The 19,674-nt window shown below is 38.0% G+C and overlaps 1 protein-coding gene across 1 annotated transcript in view; it reads left to right on the top strand.

Annotated features, from left to right (window-relative positions):
- Positions 1–19,674, top strand: part of SLC49A4 (solute carrier family 49 member 4) — a 69,145-nt gene that overhangs the window by 9,628 nt on the left and 39,843 nt on the right. Inside the window, exon 2 of the mRNA XM_051787629.1 lies at positions 9,671–9,764. Within this exon, the coding sequence (XP_051643589.1) occupies positions 9,671–9,764 (94 nt within the window). The remainder of the gene's footprint in view (positions 1–9,670; positions 9,765–19,674) is intronic.

Here is a 19,674-nt window from a genome sequence, read left to right as displayed (position 1 = left end):
ATGTGCTATTGTGACACTGTAGCTATAATTGTGCTGCAGGAGCTTGTGATTAATGCTCTAACTTCCTCAAAAGCTACAAATTTAAGCTTTCTCATGCAGATTTTTAGAAGAGAGGATTTTTAGATTTTTCCTCTTTTTAGAGCTGGAGATCTGTGTGAGTCAGCTGGGAGTGATGTGTTTTGAAAGTGAGAGGTCTTCTGCTTTCTCCAAAGTCTGCCAGTGTTTTTCTGGAATACAGGACACCAAGTATAACTGCACCTAGGAACTCTTTCTGTTTTATTTGGTTATTTTTGATGAGTGCCACCCCTTTTGAATACTTGAGAGAGGTGGAATTGTTACATTTTTTAATTAATCACGTGAACCTAAAGAATTGATCAGGAATCTTAAAAAATACAGTGGGTTTAGGATCTGTTGCAGCATTACAGTTCTGCAAATGGTGTCTTTTAGAATGAACTGTGTACCCTAAATAGTGCCTGATGTATTTTAATGTTAAAATACCATTGAAACTGTTCACACAGCGAAAAATTGAAAGCTCACTCCAGTAACCTTTCTGACAAGTCACAAGACCTGCATGGATATTACATCAATGAGGCTCTTACAGCTCTTTTTTCCTCAACTCTCAGCAGGGATAATAAAAAGGAGAAACTTTTTGTGCTTAGTGTCCTGCTTAGTGGATGTGCTAGGCAGTATTTAGTGTAGCTGCCAATCCTTGCTGCACGGTTGCTTCTTGATACTCTGTTGTGGCAAATCAAACTGCCTCTGTATTTCTTAAAACGAAGAATTTCATGCACCATTGGGTGGTGTGGGCAAGTACCACCAAGATAATGGCAGAACATCTTCCCTCTTAAATGTATACAAGAGAAATTGTTTTTCCTCCCTGTCACCACAGGTAAGGCTCTGTAGTTAGCTGTGTGGTAATTGAGCCTGCTGTGCAATTGGAGTCCTTGAAAGGAGTGGGAAGAGAAAAGAAAGAACTTCCCTTCCTTGTTCAGTGCTGTAAGGGCTCTTGTTCATCCTCAAATACCATAATAAGAGCTTGAGTGAAGCTTCTTGTCTTGTACTTTCTGTTGACTTGTTAGTGAACATCCATAGTTTAGCTTCAAAGTTAATCAGGAGATTTAGCCCCCAGCTGCATTATTGGCTATTTTTGTCACTTGTTCTGCATCTCTCAGTATTTATACAGTGGCACATGTACGCACACACAGGCTCCATTACGCAGATTTCATTTTATCAACTGGCAAAGGTGGATTCAATGATTCACCTGAATCTTCGTGTTTTATTAGATCCTGGAGTTGAGAGTAGAAAGCAGGTAACTGAGGTGAGAGAAGAAAGACTAACTCTTAAAAGTGTTTGTTGATTTCACAGATTTAGTAAGCACTCAAATAGCTCTTTTCTCTTGTATCCAGGCACTGCACTGATCTCAAGTGAAGAGAAGCTGTTTTACTAGACTTTCTAATTCTAATGGTCAGACCAGTTCCTGTTTCCACATGTTTATAACCTGAATAAACAAGCAGAGGGGGGAAAAAGAGGTGAAGCAGAGGAGAAGTGGCCTGCCCAATTCCATAAGGCATGTCAGGAGATGCAGGTCCTGCTGCCCCAGGCCAATGCTCTTCTCTAAGATGTGCTGGAAACATTAAGAGAGGTTCATTGCACTTGGATTAGTTGCAGATGAAACGGATGCTTTCTGCAGTAAAATATATAATAACAATAATTGGCTAAAATAATTGTCTACTTTGAAGCCAAGAAACATAGTATTAAAGAATAGCAGATATTCTAATAAAGCATCTAAAACTGATTCTAAAATCATCATTTTAATCTTCAGGCAAATACCATTCAACTCAGCACTTTGTTTATCTGTTCAGGCAAAATGTCAGTCTATGGATTGCTAAATAGAATTTACATCACTTGCAATGCAGATTTTTTAATCTACATCTTTTGCCATTTGTTTTTCCATTGTTGATGTTAAACTGTAAGCATGCTTCAAAATCCTTTGCTGACATATGGAATGAAGCTTCAGTACTTCTAAACTACGTTTTCAAATATCCAAAAGCTCAGATTAGGCCTGTGCAGTTCTTAAAAGTAGGACTACTTTATTTACAGTAGCAGACTTTTAAATTGCTGTACAAACTCTGAAATACTTCCTTTGTATTTACAGGTGTAGTCTGTCAGCAGCTGTGGTTAAATCCATGGTAGTGGAGCTAACTGTGTAAGACACCATAGAAGAACTTGGGTCATTAAGTTTGTAATCACTAAGTGTGGAGGAGTTGAGAGCAGAAGAATTGTGATACTTTTCTTGACATATTTTTAGAGATTGACTGTGTGCTTGCCTAATATACTGGGATAATGTTAAAACAGGATAGATCAACTACTCCCATTGGCTTGGCCTCGTTGATGCAGATGAGATGAAAGCACCCTGCAGCCTCTTAACATGGTTGTGATTGCTTGTGATTCTTTCAAACAGATGCAGTCAAATTCTTATAGAGTACAGAAAAATAAGGACTTTAATATGCCTACATGAATGGTGAAGGGAGTTGAAGAAGAAAAATACCATAAAGCAGGTATTTACAATACAATCCAGAAGTGCAATTAGAGTATGAAATGCCTAAGTGTCTTGGTTTCCTTACAGTCAGGGTGCACAGAAAGAAAGATGCTCAGGATTTGTGGAGTGGTTGCGTGATTGTCGTAATTCTCAATTTTATTAGATTTAGCTTTACTTCTCACAGTTATGTTCTACCAGCCACTATATCTGCTTTAGTGGTTACATGTGTTCAGTCACTTTCCTCAAGATGAGTGTCCTCTCTGAAACCCTTGACTGGCTAAATCTTGTGCTTTAAGTCTCTTAGTTGTATTATGATTTTTTACGAGATTCTTAACTAACCTCAAAATTTGTGAGGGATGCTCTTCTTACAAGGACCCACATGATGACTTTTATGCAGAGAATGCATAAAAGCATCTTCTTCATCTGAGAGGTACACTGAAAAAAGGTGGGGATGAGTGTTTGCCCTCATACTTACAAGTTGTGCATGCAGCCTTGCTGTGTCTGTCCAATAAGTGCTAGCAGCAGAAATAACTATCTTTGGGTCAGATCTGGTCCCTGGCACCAGTCTGTCTTCCTGATTTTACAGGGACTTCCCTGTGGGTTCCCCTGCATCAGTGGTGACAACACTTCTGAAATACTGGCTCTACTGAATTTCTGACCCTGATAAGAAAGACTTTATCAAACCACAGGAACTATTTTACTTGAAGTTCCCGTGTTTATACATACAGAGTTTGTTTCCTCAAATTTAAACTTTGCAAATAATTTATATAGGAATTTCAAAGTCCTCCTGATAACCTGAGTGTTAACTGGGCAGCTATTGCTGACAGATTCTGTTGCAACAGCTGTAAGATATTATAAAGAGAAATTGCCATTCTGGAGATCATCACCTCTGACATCTACACTTCAAGAAGTTTCTAGTACATATTTTATCTGGGCATCTCAATCTACCAGTTCTTCATGTTAGAAATTGGAGCACAGTGTCTAGTGGAATCTGCCCTTGCCCTGCAATCCTCCACTGAAGGGTAGAACTGGGCTGTGTTATGGATTTGTACAGGAAAAGATCTTTTTGTATCCTAAACAAGACTGGGGGTTGAAAGGAAGCTCTGGGTCTAATTTATTTCGGACAGGTTCTGTATGACAGAGCTCAGTTCTTACTTTTTGATGCCAGGGGGATGCTTTCACCTGTCTTGCAGAATGTTTAAATTGAGTTGATGTCATTTTCAGTCAGAAAAAAAGTACTCAAGTCCTAAATCTTTCCTGTTGAAATTTGGCTGCTATCTTGGCAGTGCCACATAAAGCCAGGGGAATGGATGGAAGCACTTGGCTTCAGTTTGTTTTGAAAACATAGCTTAATAAGAGGTGTCTGTACCAGGAGCATCAGCATCATGTAGCCAAAGAGAAAGGGAGGTCCAGGTTGTGCTTAATAGGATACTATGATATCTTGGCCCTCAAACTAGGAATAATTTTGGATTAACTATATATGACCTGGTAGTTGTTCTCTCCTGCATGCAGTCTTGTATTTGGTTCCCAGTTTCTCTTTCTTTTGAGTGTAGTTGATGCTATTTTTGAGTGCCTGTGTAGATTCTGAGGCAGGCCCAATATACCGACTTTTCAAGTTTGTTCCATGTGTTAGCAGAAAGACTGGGACCACATCTTGGCTATGAATTTTTTTTGCATCAGTGAAAAGGTTCTTTTCTTGTGAGAGTTGTATTGCTTGATGCAAGGATGCCTCTTCTGAAAGAGGATTGATGCTTATCCTCCTTAATGATGGTAGTCAATTTGGCAAAGAGCAGGCGCAAGGAAGTTTTATTCTCTGAGTTTAGTAGAAAGCTAGAAAATTTTTATTTTAATCATGACAAAGAAAACTGATCTTATGAGAATGTCATGGCTATTAGTACAATTGTGCTAGAATTACATTTAAAATCCAAAGATTTCCAGAAGATAGTCAGTGATGAACAAGGAAGTTCTGGGCAGGGATTTCAGGATTCCATGATAAAGGGAGCTGTTTAATTAAACCTTTTTTTTTTAATTATAGCTAAACGTAAAGGCATGTGTCAAGAAGGGAGAGAAACAGACCCATTGTATGAAATGGAGAATTGGTATCCAGCAAAGAAATCCATTTAAAAAGGATGCTTGAAAACCAAGGAGGCCATTTAGACAAGACAATCCCAGGACCAAAAAAAAATTGTGGAAGACTTGGAGCTTAATACTTTGCTTACTGAACCCAAATGTAAAAGTTCTTTTTTATTGGTTTATTTCATAGAAGGAAACTTACAGGAACTGTGCTTTCTTTTATCAAGAAAGGCAAACCAAGAATTTGTTTGAAAACTGAATTTGCTTTAAATTGGAAGGAAAAGCGCAATTTAACAGTGAGTTGTTGAAACAGCTGTTGACATTAGTGAGCTTTTAGTTTCCTGGTGAGTGTGGATCAAGACAAAATTTTATGTTTATTTTCTCTTAGCTAGATATGTTTTAGTCAAAATAAGAGTAGTTAAGAAAATGCTCTCAGTTCAGTGTCAGAAGGGACCATTCATGCTTTCAGCCTGGTCTTTAAGAACTATGAAAATGTGCAGCAGGCTGATGTCACTCGCTCCTAATTAGAGCCTTGTTGTGCTCTATATTTGTGAGAACCGATTTTAGTATCTCCAGCTGAAGGAAGGAAACTCCTCAAATGTTAATGCATCCAAGAGTAGGGGATGTGAGCTGTAGGAGGGAAATCCGCTGCTGCCATGCCAGGTGGAGGACTGTCAGCCTTTCCCCTGGCCAAACTTCCATTAAAAAAGGAGGAAGGTGAAAACTTTTCTATTTTTTTGCACATCCAATTAGAATTTCCCTGTCAGATGAGTGCTCCATTAGGAGGGGGAGGGAAAAACCAAACCTAACCAATACCTGCTGTGTATGTGATACTCTGAGCTAGATGCTGCTGCTTGCAGTGGTCTGTAGCTGGGGAACAGAGTGGGCTGCAGTACACCAGCCCCAGCTGAGGGATGCACAGGGACATGTTAACCGTGTTCTCTTTCTGAATGACAAACTGCAATGTATAAGTAGTTGGAATGAGGACTTCATTATAGCCATACAACATCTTTTATGAAGTTTCTTAAACTGGGCATGATAAATCACTTGCTGGGTTACAAGTCAGTAATGAGGGAGATAGGGGAATGCATTTTCTTTTCATGGACTTTAAAAAGCATCGTGGAAGTAAGGCATGCTGGAAGAGTTGAGGGGGATGCAGCACCCACATGTTGGATGCTTTTGCTTGATGTTGCTGTGAGGGAGCTGGAGAGCAGCTGGGTGCCACTGGCAGCCACTGCCTCCCACTCCTGTGTGAGACCCCATTCCAGTATGGTGGGGGTTTTCTTGTTTTCTGTGTTGGGCTGTCGATGCTGGAGGGCATTAAGAGGAGAGTTCAGAGGACTGCGGGTGGGGAGTTCATGCTAAATCTGTAATAGTGGCAGGAGTTTGGGGGTAGTTGTTTTAAAAAGAAACCAGCGAATGCAGCTTGGACTGCTGAAGTCATAAAGCAGACGGTGTTATGAGCCACAGGAGGGCTAAACAGTTGAACAATATCAGCTGTTTCACTCATAAATGATAATTAATATGTCTCTTTTATTACCAGCTCAATTTCTGCTGCTAGCTTGGACTTTTCTGTTACTGTCAACGATGGTTGGGTTTTTTGAACGTGGCCACAGTTTGCTCAGGAGCCAGTGCCACCTGTGGGGCCCAGAAACCTTCTGCAGCAGGGTGGGAATGAGCAGCTACAGAGACAGGCTCTAAAGAACAGAAAACTTACTACACTGGGATAAAGTCTCCTTTAAAGGAGTTTCTTCCCTTTCCGGCCGCGTATCAGAAACCTGTGATAGAAGGGGACTAGAAACTGAATGATGGATTTAAAAAAGCTGTAGCCTCCCCCTCCCTCCAATTGCTGCTTGCATTTACAGGGTAAAATTAATGAAGTTAATTACATCTACTCAAAATCTCTTGGTTGAGTGAATTATTTAGCTCCTTTAAAGTAGAGACATAATTTTCTGCAGGATCCACAGGCTTTTTTTCAGTCTTGGTTGGTTACTCTGTTTTATAGTCCCCATGATGCATGGTTGCTATCCGAAGCACTCTGGGGTGCACCTTTTAGAGTAATACAAGATGTCAAATTCAGATTAAGGACATCTGCAATGTTCAAAGCAAAAATACTGAAATGATTATAGAAATACTAATAAAGTCCAATTTCTAACAAAGATGAAAAAGAGGATGGATCCAGAGAGTTAAAACATAAAGCGAAATAACAGGGCAAGATGCTTAGAAGGTAGGAATATGTCATGTAATTAGCAAAGAAAATATCTAATACACTGCTTATCTGACAGTCTTTTATTCCCTTTGATGTCATCATTTCCAAAATGCAGCATTAACCAAAGGAATTTTCAGGGGGGTGTTTACATGTTAAGGTGGAAAGAAAAGAAAGAAGGCCAAAGAATATTCTGTGCAATCCAAACATTTACAAGTGATACCTTGCAGTGTATAGTATTCAAGATTAGGACTTCAAAGAATGTTTGGAGAGATCAAGAACACGATTGTGGGGCTTTAACTGATAATTTTACTTTAAGATTACCCAGCGTGTAAGGTTGACATTAAAGATAAGCCTAAACTTACGGCTGGAGGCAAACTTCGGCATCCAATTCAGTTTTCACTGAATTGTAAGGTGGGAGGTTTTTTTGTTGTTGTTTTTGTTTTTTTTTTAGGAAACTTTTGTGCAGATTGAATTTTAAGCTTTCTTGCTTTATGTATTTTTTTGCTTTGGGGATATTTTTAAAATTAAAAATCTAATAGAAGTTCTTTGTATGTAAACACTCATCTTGTGTCTTTAATTTTTGTATAATACTCCTTTACTGCTGTGCCCTGGGCTTGCCCCAGGCCAGTACCTCCTGTGGCACCCCATGAGCAGCACCTTCCAGGCTGTCTCTGTCCTTGTGTCTCGTGACAGGCAGAACACATCATGTTTTGTGAAATGTAATTCAAAAAGACCCTGGTTTATATGGAAAATAAGGTGATATGTACATTACTAGAGCTTTCCTGAAATATTTTGGCAGTGTTTCCTAATGGCAAACTTCAGATTTTTCAGTTAAGTCTTGTGTTTCAATTTCCCATCAATAAAATTCTAATTCTTACTGCATACAAGTTCTCATTATACACAAAAGCAGTGCTAACAGATTCATCTCCCAGGAGAAAAGGCAAAAGCATCCCATATGAGATCCTGATACAAACAGTTGCCCCCACAACATAGGCAGTGCAGTAATATGGACTTAAGTGTGGCATGAAGTCTCATATGGTGGCCCACCAAACATGAAGACCATGAAGGTTTTGAGCAGCCATATTATCTGGGCATTTGGTTAGGGCTCTCTGAACACACACACTTGAAAAACCAGTTTAACAGCAGCTGAGCACAAAGTCAAGCAAGTAAGTCTGGGCAAGCATTGGGAAATCCTCCAAGGGAACAAATATTCTCAGCTGATGATACTTCTCCAGGGCATTAGGGATGTGAGGTGTCCTTTGGAGTCACATCACTGCGGGTGACATTTCTTGTGTTAATGACTGAGCCATACCAAAGGAAGTTGTACTTCCATTTCAGAAAACCTGTAACATTAACTTATTTTTGTTTGGGTTTTCCTGGGCTAAGGCTGACTGAGAGAGAAACTTGTCTTTGGTTTGGTTTGTGCAGTGTCCAGCACAAGGAGTTGCATACCGGTCAATGAGGTTCATTAAGAGCTGTTGCAGTAAGAGCAAAATGATCTCTTGACCACTTAAATTACATTTTAGTAGAATACGTGCTCTAAAACTCCCATAAGATTCACAAACTGGAGACAAAATATTTCATATACCTATTGGTTGACCCTGAGATTAGCTCAGTTGGTTAGAGCACGGTGCAAATAACACCAAGGTTGTGGGTTTGATCCCTGTATGGACCATTCACTTAAGAGTTGGACTCGAGGATCCTTGTGGATCCCTTTCAGCTCAGAATATTGTGATTTTGTAATTGTACTGAATATAGGAGTGACTAACATAGAGGGAGCACTCCTCTGAAAATGGGTAGTTTTAGAAAGAATCAAAGGATAGGTGAGTTATCATAGAGACTTGTTCTTTTTCCATTTATGTTTTGAGTAGCAATTAGTTTTACCTAAATGTTAGAGATATTACATATTTGTCATCATTAATAATTTTATTATGTTCTACTAAGAACATGGAAACCCTTTATTTTCTATTTGTTGCTGTGAAATTGTTTCAAAATTTACAACTTCACAGATGTAGACTCTATCAGTGGTTTTTAATTGTGCATATTTATGATACTGGTGTTTTACAAGATTCTGGAGCCCCTCAGGTGTCACTGTTCTCAGCTGCTGATGGAAACACCTTAGCAGCAGCAAATACACTGCTGGCAAAAGGAATTGCAATGCTAAGATAAGGTTGTTTCTAATCTAAGTGCTTCTCATTCGAGAATCGCAGTATGAGGAAAAAACATACTCGAGTTATCAGTCAATTGTGGCTTTTTTCTAATGTACTATATTTACAACCTCAGACAATTTGAGCTGAGAGCAGCAAAAACCTGGCCTAATTGCAAGGACTGCAAAAGAATACTTGCACTTTTTCCCCTGAATAAATGGTTATTTCTCCGGAATGAAATGCATATCTGCATTACAAAAGAAAGCAATAACAGTGCTGTGCCTTTGCTCATTAAGCGCTTGGAGAAGAATGAACAAGTCCACATTTTTCTTCATGTGTACCTAGATTTCAGATCACATACTAGAGCATGTTCCCCAATGCCTCTAAAGGATATATTGTACATTTTAATGATACTTTTATTACCACTTTTCACTTTCAAGAACGTCTGTAAAGATTTTGGATATGCTCCTGTGTGTTAGTATGCCAAGAGGAAGCCTTTGTAATTCTGCAGTATAAGTTTAGAAAGTTACTCAGGATTTCATAATATGTCAGGAATTCATATCAGCACCAAATTGCTTATGATTTGAATGAGATATGTGTTACTTCTGTGAGACTGTATGTAAATAGATATGTATTTAAGCAATATTTTTTTTGCAACGTTACTGACTTAACTTGTAAAATACTGTTGTTTTTTCGTCTTAGGTCTGAGGGTAACTGTGTTACTAACTTCATCCCTCATGGTGTTGGGAGCTGGCCTCAGATGTATTCCAGTCTCAGACCTAGAAATTAGGAAGAAGTAAGTGAATTAAGTTATTTTTAATATACATATTTTATTCTTTCTGCTAATATAATTTTTGCTGCTACTGCAAAGAAATGTTAGTAAAAATTTTCTGTATGAAGTTGATATGCCAAATGTTTGTTGTGTGGCCATGGGCTTACATGCTTCTTTGCTTTTTAAATGAATTTTTCTAGTCCTTCTTTTACATTGTATCTGAAGATCAGAAAACCCTTTACAGACTTGAGTTAATTATGCCTCACCCCATCCTGCATAGCTAATATTAATCTGCTTTGCAAATAAGGAAGCAGAGATTTAGAGAGGTTCAGAAATTGGCCCAAGATCACAGAGGGAGCCATGCCTCAAACCCCAAAAATATGTAATTTGTATGCAAATATTAAATAGTTAGTTCATTTTCTCATATTGGATGTGTGGGATCGTGCCATGAGACAGATGAAATTGTGCAAAATGGCCTTTTTCATGTAGTCTCTCCCAGTGTGGATTCCAGAGAAGGCTTGTACTTTATCTGCAGTGAAATGATTGCCTTCTGTACACATGCAGTTAAAGAGTTTGTGATAGAAACAGATTCCTTCCTAAAAATCACACAAACCAAACGATTCAACTGTCCTGTCAACGTATCCTGAACCTGGGCATCCTCAAGAAGTACAGAGTATGTTTTGTACAGCCAGGGAATGTGGATCACTTGTTATTCACTTAACTTTCTTTTTCCTCTTATGCTGAAGGAGGTGGGAGTACACAGGCATTACTACACCTTCTTTCTTCTTTAAAAACAGCAGTAGCACTAGGTCTTTACTAGTTATGCTTGCATAATATGTAAACATGAAAAAAAGAACTTATAAATAAAAGATTTCTATGTGGATTGGGTTTTTTTCCCCCTTGAACTCTAGTCAGCTTCCAGGCAGTCCTTTTATTATTTCAGCAAGTTATTTGACTTGGGGGATTTTTTGTTTTATTTTTTTTGATTCCTCTTAGTATTGCTTACTCTGAAAATCAACTTGGAATCTTTTTAAGTTGGGAAAGAAAGTGTTTGGTGTGAAGTTGAAAGCAAATGACTGGGTGCCATGGATAAAGTAAAAGAAGAGGTTCAGAGAGAGAACCGAGAATGTAAAAAACATTGACTGTAAAACCAGCCCTGATAAGTAAACTGAGAGCAGTGTGTCAAGTATGGGAGATGCAATTTCAGTCCTTTGGTGCTTAGTGAGCATATAAGGAAGCACCCAAGGTGCTGCTGATGTTGGTTGCCTAGTGTTGCCTATTTCAACGTGGTGTTCAAGGACTCTGTGAGCAGGGGAGGCTGAACTAACCATATTGTGCTACCATTCATAGTGACCCTTTTAAGGAAAATGTACTGTTAAGATGGCCAGGGAGAGCTGTTCTCATTGTGCCCTTTTCCTTAAAATGTTAAGGGGTACTCGACATTCAGTTTGTTCATTCTCATCAATCTTGGATTAAATATCGATAGCTTTTAAATGGGCCAGATGGCTTAAATGCAATGAAATGTGGTGTCTTATATAGCTTTTCATTTATGATTTATGCCAAAAGACATGTGCTGCCCTAGGCTTTACCAAAACAAGGATGAGGGCTATAAGTAGCTGAGAAGATGAAAATTCCCAAATGAGATTTAGATGTGAGGTATCATTTGGGGAGTGGGAAAAAGAGTGTCCACAAAATCTTGATCACCTTTAAACAAAGTTTTCCAGTTTAGCTGCAGCAAGGACACCTAGGAGAAAAATTAAATACATGCCTAAGAAGAAACGTTCACAGAACAACTTCTTTAACTAGGAAAGAAAAGGATTGTATAGAGTCTGATGAGTGAGATGTATAAAACATGATGTTAAAATTTATTGAAAACTATATAGGGGGAAAAAAAGAGTATGAGCAGAATCCTGATGGAAAAGGTTAATAATTTCATATATTCATGCTGTGAAAATATGCATCATCTCCAGGTGAAACTGATAAATTTCCCTACTTAGCCTACTCCCGAAAAAGAGACATTTTCAAGAATTTCGGCTCTATCTGAGGAAGTAGTTTGATCTTTTACACAGTTTGATTAAAAATCTACAGAGAATTAATTAAAGCTAACTGTGTGAAGCAAAAGGATGGTTTTCAGTGAAGTTTCTTGAGACATTGTAAGTAATTGTACAGACTGTGTGATGTTTTGTCAAGTAACCTGCATTGTTCTGAGGGCTAAGGCTGAAGGCCAGTTTTCATCCGTTACTTGAAGCATGGTATCAAATAAAATAATATTTTTGAGATGAGCATTACTGCTTAATGCATTAGCCACAGCTTACTGAGCACTAAATTATGCACTTATTCTGAATATGTGTATGCATTAATTCTGCAACCTGAATGTTACAGAGCCTGTCAGGTGGACAAGATTACACACAAGCTAATATCAAAGCATTTCAGAAGACAGTGTAAATGGAATTTCTTTAAATGCTTTTGCATGTTTTGTAGTATGTTCCTTCAGACCTTGAGTAATTTGCAGTAATATGCTGAAGGATTTCCATGGGACAGTTATGTCAGAGTTAACATGCATAAAATTATAAGAACGTTCATGACGTTTGTAAGGTTTAGGTTGGTTTTTTTCTACTTTGTAGCTGTCTCTGAACAGTAAAAAAAAAAAAATGTTATCAAATTGTACCTTTTCCTGAACCTTCTTCCCTTCCCTGAAGGTTACAAGAACATCACTAGTGCTTTTTGCCTGCATTTTGCTCAGTTCTTTTTGACTCCTGCTTGTCACCAAGTGAATATTTTCATTTGACTCTTTTAGAATGTGATTATTTTGTCCTGAATGTTAACATTACTAGAAGTCCATTTCTTTATATAGTAAATCAGGGTTGTTTTTTTCCCTTCACATAACACTTCATATTTACCTCATATTGTGTGTTTAGGAATATATTTACATACTTCTTAGGTCTTAAATCTAGGCAAAAAGCTGTTTGAGCTGAAATGTGTAAGAAAGAAGGAAATAAAATGATGCAATCAGCTCATAGCCATACATCTTTGGCTTTTAAACTGACCATGTGATGTAAGACTTTTTAAATGTTTTGAAAGACAGGATAATTAAAGACATGAAAGTAAAGGATGTAACATAATTTGTCACTTGTATTGAATATATTAATTAAGCAATTTAGTAGAACTGAGTGTGCTATGGACTGGTAGTGTTTGTCCTTCACATTAGATTTCACAACAGACAAGTAGTTATTGAGGACCTCGAGTCACAGCAGTGAGAGGGCTCTCCTTGGCAGTAAATACCATTAAAATGTTTGTTGGGAATCCAGCAGAATGACACAGAGAATGACAGTCATTTATGAGGTAGATCCTGTAAAGGGGTCTTTTTGTTAATCCTACTAGTTCTTTGGATTTTAAATCTTTTTGCCTACTCTTGGATATAATGTTAACTCTTTCCGTTACTATATTTGAAGAATTGCTCCTTGGTACATTTTGTTTCTATTAGCTCTAGTTGCAGCCTAGTTTGTATTTTATTCTTGTTAGACTTAGTCTTTAGTAGTTCCACGTTTTCCCTTTTTCATCCCTGCAAGCCTAAAGAATGACATGAGATCATCTCATTATTTGTCTTTTGAGATCCTAAGGCTGTCATAAGCCACTATTCTTATGCATGAAAAATGCAAAGGGGCACCTCAGAAGAGGTAATTTCAGTAAAGACATGCTAGGATTCTCATATTCCCTGGCAATACTGAACACACTTCTATGCTGAAAAAAAATCGCCAAACTGGAGCATCTGTGGAGAAGAGGGATTAAAACGTTCCAGGGAATGAGAAGAGCCTTTTAGGAGAGGATGGTAGGAAAATCTGCCTGTAAGAAATAAAGACAGAGTATGATGCGTGTTTCGTGCTCCTTAATTCGCTGGGGAAGAGGAATGAAAGAGGATTTAATCTAAAGTGAGGTTCTGGGAGTAAAAAGATGAATAAACATACCTGTTTGTATATGCTGCAGCTCAGCAAGTGTAGGAGGAAAATGTTACGATGGAGCACTTGCCTGGCGCTGGTGGTGCTGGTTTGAACTTCAGCTGCAGTGCTGGGGGAAGGCCAAGCTGGGTTAATCCATGGTATCAGAAAAAGAGGTCAGTGGGGAAAAAAGGAAATAGGTCATTCACAGGTAGGTTCTCATGGGGAATACTTAATTGTATTAAGTAACTGTAACTCAACAGTTTAGCTTGTTTTTATTATTTCCACCAGCTTCATCTTATACACAGGGTTTATTTTTTGACCTCTGCTCCAAAGCATTTTTTGTAGATGAGAAGTTCTGTGAGTTGTTCCTAAGCAACAGTGATTTTTAACAGCTTTGCTTGTTTGTTGATGGTAGTGGGAGGTGATTTAGTGTCCCTCTATCTGCCCAGTGGTCCTACCTGCCACTGCTTCAGCTGCATGTCCTGTGGCACACCAGCAGCCACTCAGGTGGCAGCCAAATGGGCTTCTCCTTCAGCTTAAGCAGCCTGGGTGAAAAAAAAGACAAATGGTCAGTTTTGGTTATAAATGCTCTTTCCTTTTTCACCTGTGCTGGATTTTGGCTGTGGCACTGTGGTTGTGATCCACCTCCCCCAGCAACCAGGGTGGCTGCTGAATTAGCAGTTTACAGACCCTGTGTAAATTCTTGGAGTGATGAATCCAGGACATTAAAGGAAACTCTTGAAATCTCAGAAAGGGCTTGATATTGCAGCAGTATTTAGTGGGCAGCTTCTACAAGGCCTCAGCTAGTGTAAGCCTTTGCTGGGAAGAGAATTTATATTCTCTGTGGGATATTTAGTTTCATCTCATATAATGGTAGGTGGTATCCTCAAATGTAGAACACTTTTAATTTTTTTAATCCTATTTAAAATCTTTGCCTTAGTTTGTGACTCATGTTGGCTAATTTCTGTCCTTAAAGAAGAATTCATATTAATTGAATTTATACTAAAGTTGCTGCATTATAAACAAAACACCCTCTTGCTCTTTCACTCACTTAAGAAAAATTATTCAAGAATGTTTAAATAGGTCTTGTTTTTTCCACTTCTTAATTTGCTGCATCTCCTGTTCACTTCTACTCTTTTACTAAAAAATCCTACTTAGGACCTCTTTTGTGCTAAGTAATCTTAATCAGTTTTCTCCCACAGCAGCCCCAATAGCTGATTCTGGTGCACTTCCCTGATAATTTGTTTCAGTATATTTTGCCTCATTAGCCCATAATGTAATTGCCTACTTTGTGTTTACAATGTTGTTTACTTTGGGTCTGTTCATATTTGATGAATGTCTTCTGTTAGTGTTGCTTTAAAGATGTCTTCTTTTAGTAATGGGTTAGTGGAGAGGGCTAGCTTTAAAAGAAAAACAAAAACCCACAACCTTTTAATAAAAAAATTTTTTAAAAAAGGAAGCTTTGATTTTTGTGTGCCCTCATCCTTGAAACCTGGATAAAGTGAAGAAACCCTCTTCTCAGCTGTGTGACGGTTGTGATGGCTGCACAATAACATAGTCTGAGGATGTGAGTGAATTTGTCACCATACTGCCAGGGGTCTCAGTGTACTCCCCCTTCATCCCTTTCCTCTGTCAGAATGTCTGATGGAGATGTCAGGGCCTTGGCCTGAGATTGCTGCTTCCTCTCCTTGCAAATCCTTGTCTTTCTCAGCAGGCTCTCAGTAATAAGTTTTGGAGTAACTCTGACTTTCCAAACCTTTAAATTTGAAACCAAACCACACTACTTTTCATAGCATTTATAAATGGGTTTGCTGTTTTCTTTAAGCATGGGAGAAGAGGCATGAGGCTGGGATGCCTGGTAGATCCTATGGTCCTTTCAAGTCTGGTCTCATAATGGTGTGACTGACAGTGCAGAGACCATGGTTTGTACAAGGGGTAAAATATCTGCCCAATTCCTGATGAAGATGGCTAAATGTACATTTTTAAGTTTTTCTCTTTTCTTTTTCACTCTATTGTTGGCGATAATGTACCACACAGTGACTCAGGCTTTCTTCTTGTAATAATATTTCTTACTGATGGGGGGAAAAACAGCTTTAAATTATTCCACATATCAATGGTTGCATGCATCAAAAACAAGCTGAAAATGTTAATGGCCTCAATCCATGAATATCCAGAAGGCACAAAGCTTTTGTAGTATAAATATGTCATTTAATGAAAATATTGAAAGGAAGTGCATTTCCATGAAATTCATCTATCAGAATGTTATTTTTAATAGATGAATTCATTGCTTTACCCAGAGGTGTTTTTCTTTCCAGTCTTTTTCCAGACATAGAGCCTTCTTACACTCTCTTTGGGTTATGAACAAAACAGCATCTGCGTCGGTTCTCCCCATACTTGTAGCAGTGAATTGCTGTAAAGCATGAATTTGACCTCCCTAATTCTGTCTTTGCCTTAAAAGTACTTAAAAAGGTTCCACTTAATAGAAGGTTCTTTTATTGTATTTATTTTTGTGAGTCTAAAAGAAAAGCTCCATCCACTTCTAGTAACTTGATTGTGAAAAATCAGAAGTGGTTCTTGACAAATCTGGCATCAGTTCCCTCTGAGGGATAATAAATCTCCTGATGTATTATGTGAGTACGTCCATGTCTTTTCCTGTGCCTTTTTCTGGGCAAACAACTTGCATCATACATCAGTGTAGATGCTCTAGAGTAGGAGGTATTTGCTTGCTTTGTTGCCCTGTAGTGACACTAAATTCAATAGCACTTGAAAAGTGCTCTGAAGTTCTCCAGTGGAAAGGTCTCTTTCATTTGCTTCCAGTAGTTCCCACAGTGAGCTAATCGCTACATAAACCTATTTGTCTTCCAAATTAGCAGGAGTTGAACGATCCACTTCTTTCAATGAGTGAAGTTGTCAGGCATGTGAAAGAAATATTAGCCATCCATTTCTGTAAAACATTAACTTCTTTATCCAGAATTGCTTTTTGCATTAATTGTTAGGATCAGCAGTTCATCTACTAAACTTCTCCATGCTAAAAGCATGCTACAGCGCTGTCTTCGTGCAGCAGCAGACTGGCACTCTCAGTGACTTGGTTGCTCCTCACACTTTGCCCAACAGTGGCAAAACTGAATTATAATTTATTTTCATTCCTTTTGTATGGAAGTTTGAATAGCGACTAAGTGGTCAGTTCTACGGGCAGCTAATGGGAGAAGCATGGTAAAAGTTTCAGGGAAAAAATCTGCACCAAAATCACATTTTTACAAGGCTCTTGAGCTCTGCTCCCTCCTAGGACCCAGAGGAAGTGGGTTTCCCAGCTGACCAGTGGTCATCATGTTTAGAGAGTCAGAGCAGCACCCTGGGGCTGACAGCCCTGCTCTTCCCATGTTGTCTGCCAAAGAAAAGGTGAAAATGCTTTTTCCATGCTGTTGATCAATGTTAAAATACCACCTTCTCCAGTCTTAGCCTTCCCAGAACAAACTCAAATTAACACATATTGGAGCTGAGCTGTGGGGGCTTATTTTGGTGTTGTGGTTTAAATCCGTTGTGTTAAAAGTAATTTTTTGAGTAAGTAATTTTCCTCTCCCTTTGCCTTTGTTTCCCCATCTGACTACAGAAATTAATGAGATTTTCTTTCATTTAAAATTCTCTTAAGTCCAGGCATGAGACATACAGTGGTAGAAACACTAAATGTCTGGGTTTTTTACCTAAAAAAAGTGTTTATGTAACACACAGCTTTTAAATTGCTTAACAAATCCAGTACCTGATGTGACTGTGACCATGCATGCAAAGTTTCAACTCATACAGGGAGAAAAAGATAAATAAAGCTGACTGTAAATGGAAGTGCTTTCCCATCTTAACTGGATGGTATTATCATCAATCACTAAAACCTTTTTGTCTACAATCTCACTTTTTTTTCCATACCCAGTTTTCTTAGTGATATTGTAATTTCAGCATTTATAGCCTTCCATGGTTTTCTTTGTTGCTGCCTGTTAGGATATTGCAGTAGTGATAGCACGGAGTGAATAAAACAGGTATAACCAGGTTAGTTCTTAATACTAATGTAAAGTCTTCTGTCAGGGAAGTGATGAAAACCATATAATTAAAGTTATTTATAATTTGACTTGACAAAAAAATTGGAAAAGAGGTGACAATATAGTACAGTAAGTGTTTTTCTTCTCTAACTTCTATTGCTGTATTTGAACTGTCCCTTGTACTAGTTTTTTTGCAGTTCAGTTTAGGAACAAAAATGATCTTTTTTTCATGTAAAAGGGGTATGTGTGAATATGTCTGTGTGTTTTGTTTATGTATAGATAAATACATAATATAAATGTATAAGTTATCCATTACTGTGATGCTCTGGCAATGATATTTCACACTAGCATTTACTACCAGTCCTCAAATAATTTTTCTTCTTTTTTTTTTTTTTTTAAAGGACTCGTGCTCAATTGCAAGTTCAAAGTTTGGTAGAGCACACAGATTCATTAAAAGAGATCAGATGTGCAAAAACCTTGACATTTCAAAATGAGTCCTGACCTGGCTTCTGAAGTGGTTAAAACAAGATATTTTGGGTAGATGTTTACCTCCCCACTTTTGCTTTAAAGCAGTTAGTCATCAATTATTGTGTAAGTTGAGGATGAATTTCTAGTGTAGTTTTTTCCAATATTCTCTTCCATGATTGTGATTAAGAAGCCTTCTACTCTTGTATTATTTTCTGTCATTTGAACTCAATAACTTTCTACTTTTTGATACATGGAAATAATTAAATGATGATTGGATAAATAACGCATCTGAAAACAGCAGAGCTGGATAAATAACAGATGAACATTACTGTGCTACTGTAATGAGACTGGAAAATATTTTTCTATCTGAGTAAGGCTATGAGCTAAAGTTATCTTTTTAGCCCTTTTCTTAGGAAAGAGAAATCTTGTTATGCAGAATGAAACTGGAATAGTGACAGGAAAAAAAAATGCAGTGCTCTTTGCACCCTTTTGGTAGCAGAAACAAGAAGAAAATTAGGGAGTAACAGAAACAAACCTGTCTTGGTCTTGGAGCAATTTTTAGCGCTGATGGTGTACAAGAGGAGACTCATGGGCTGTGAGACCAAAATCTAGCACAGCGCTGATAAGATGTAACAAACAGCAAAAAACCACCAGTACTGTTGTGTTCATATTTCTCTGTCAAATGGAGAGGCTGCTACATGCATCTCCCAGAGCAGCAGCTTAGTAAATGCTCTGAATTGTGTTTTGAATCTCTCATCCCTGCCTCTCTAGGGAAATGAGTTAAAGTTGTGCAGAGGAACCATGCAAATAATCTTTTTCTCAGGAAAAAGTAGCTTAATTCAAACCAGTATTGAAAAAGAGATAAAATAGGGCTTAGGCTGTTATCATATGCAGAGTTATTGGAGGTAGTAGTCTGTATATTGATGGCAATTTAGTCTGAAAAATATGTTAGACTTGAAAAATTAGGCAATATGAAGATACAAGATGTTCTACCTTGGATGATAATGTCAAGCTTGGTAAATGTCAGAAATGCAGATGGAAAGACCATGGGAAAATCCATGGGAACAGACAGCACACCAGGCAGGGCAAGGCTGGAGGGACAGCAGCCAGGAGAACACCAACAGAAGAGACCTAGAGAAAGACAAAATTGGCTTGCTCTTTCTAAAAAACCCCAAAAAACCCAACAAAACAAAGGGAGAAAGATAATACAGAATTAAAATTCTGAATTGAGGTACTACTTTCTCCCTTGGGATCTGTAAAGTAAAATTAACATCTGTTTCTCCCTCAAGTATGAAGGTTGATTATAGATCTTTATTGAGATGGTAGAGTTTGATAGACAGAATCTTAATCGGAAGTACATGATAAGAGTATGTATAATTCTCACAGTCGATAAATTGTGGGTTTTTGTTTGGTGGTTTGGGGTTTTTTTGCAAAACTTTTCTTCTTCTACAAGATGAAATGCCTACATGTTATTTTCTGATGATGCAGTTTCCCAAACAT

The sequence above is a fragment of the Manacus candei genome, unplaced genomic scaffold (genome assembly GCF_025592945.1).
Source record: "Manacus candei isolate 608988 ecotype Guabito, Panama unplaced genomic scaffold, ASM2559294v1 h1tg000023l, whole genome shotgun sequence".
NCBI classification, from domain to species: Eukaryota; Metazoa; Chordata; class Aves; order Passeriformes; family Pipridae; genus Manacus; species Manacus candei.
The sequence above is the reverse complement of the archived record's forward strand: the minus strand, read 5'-3'. Positions and strand labels throughout refer to the sequence as shown.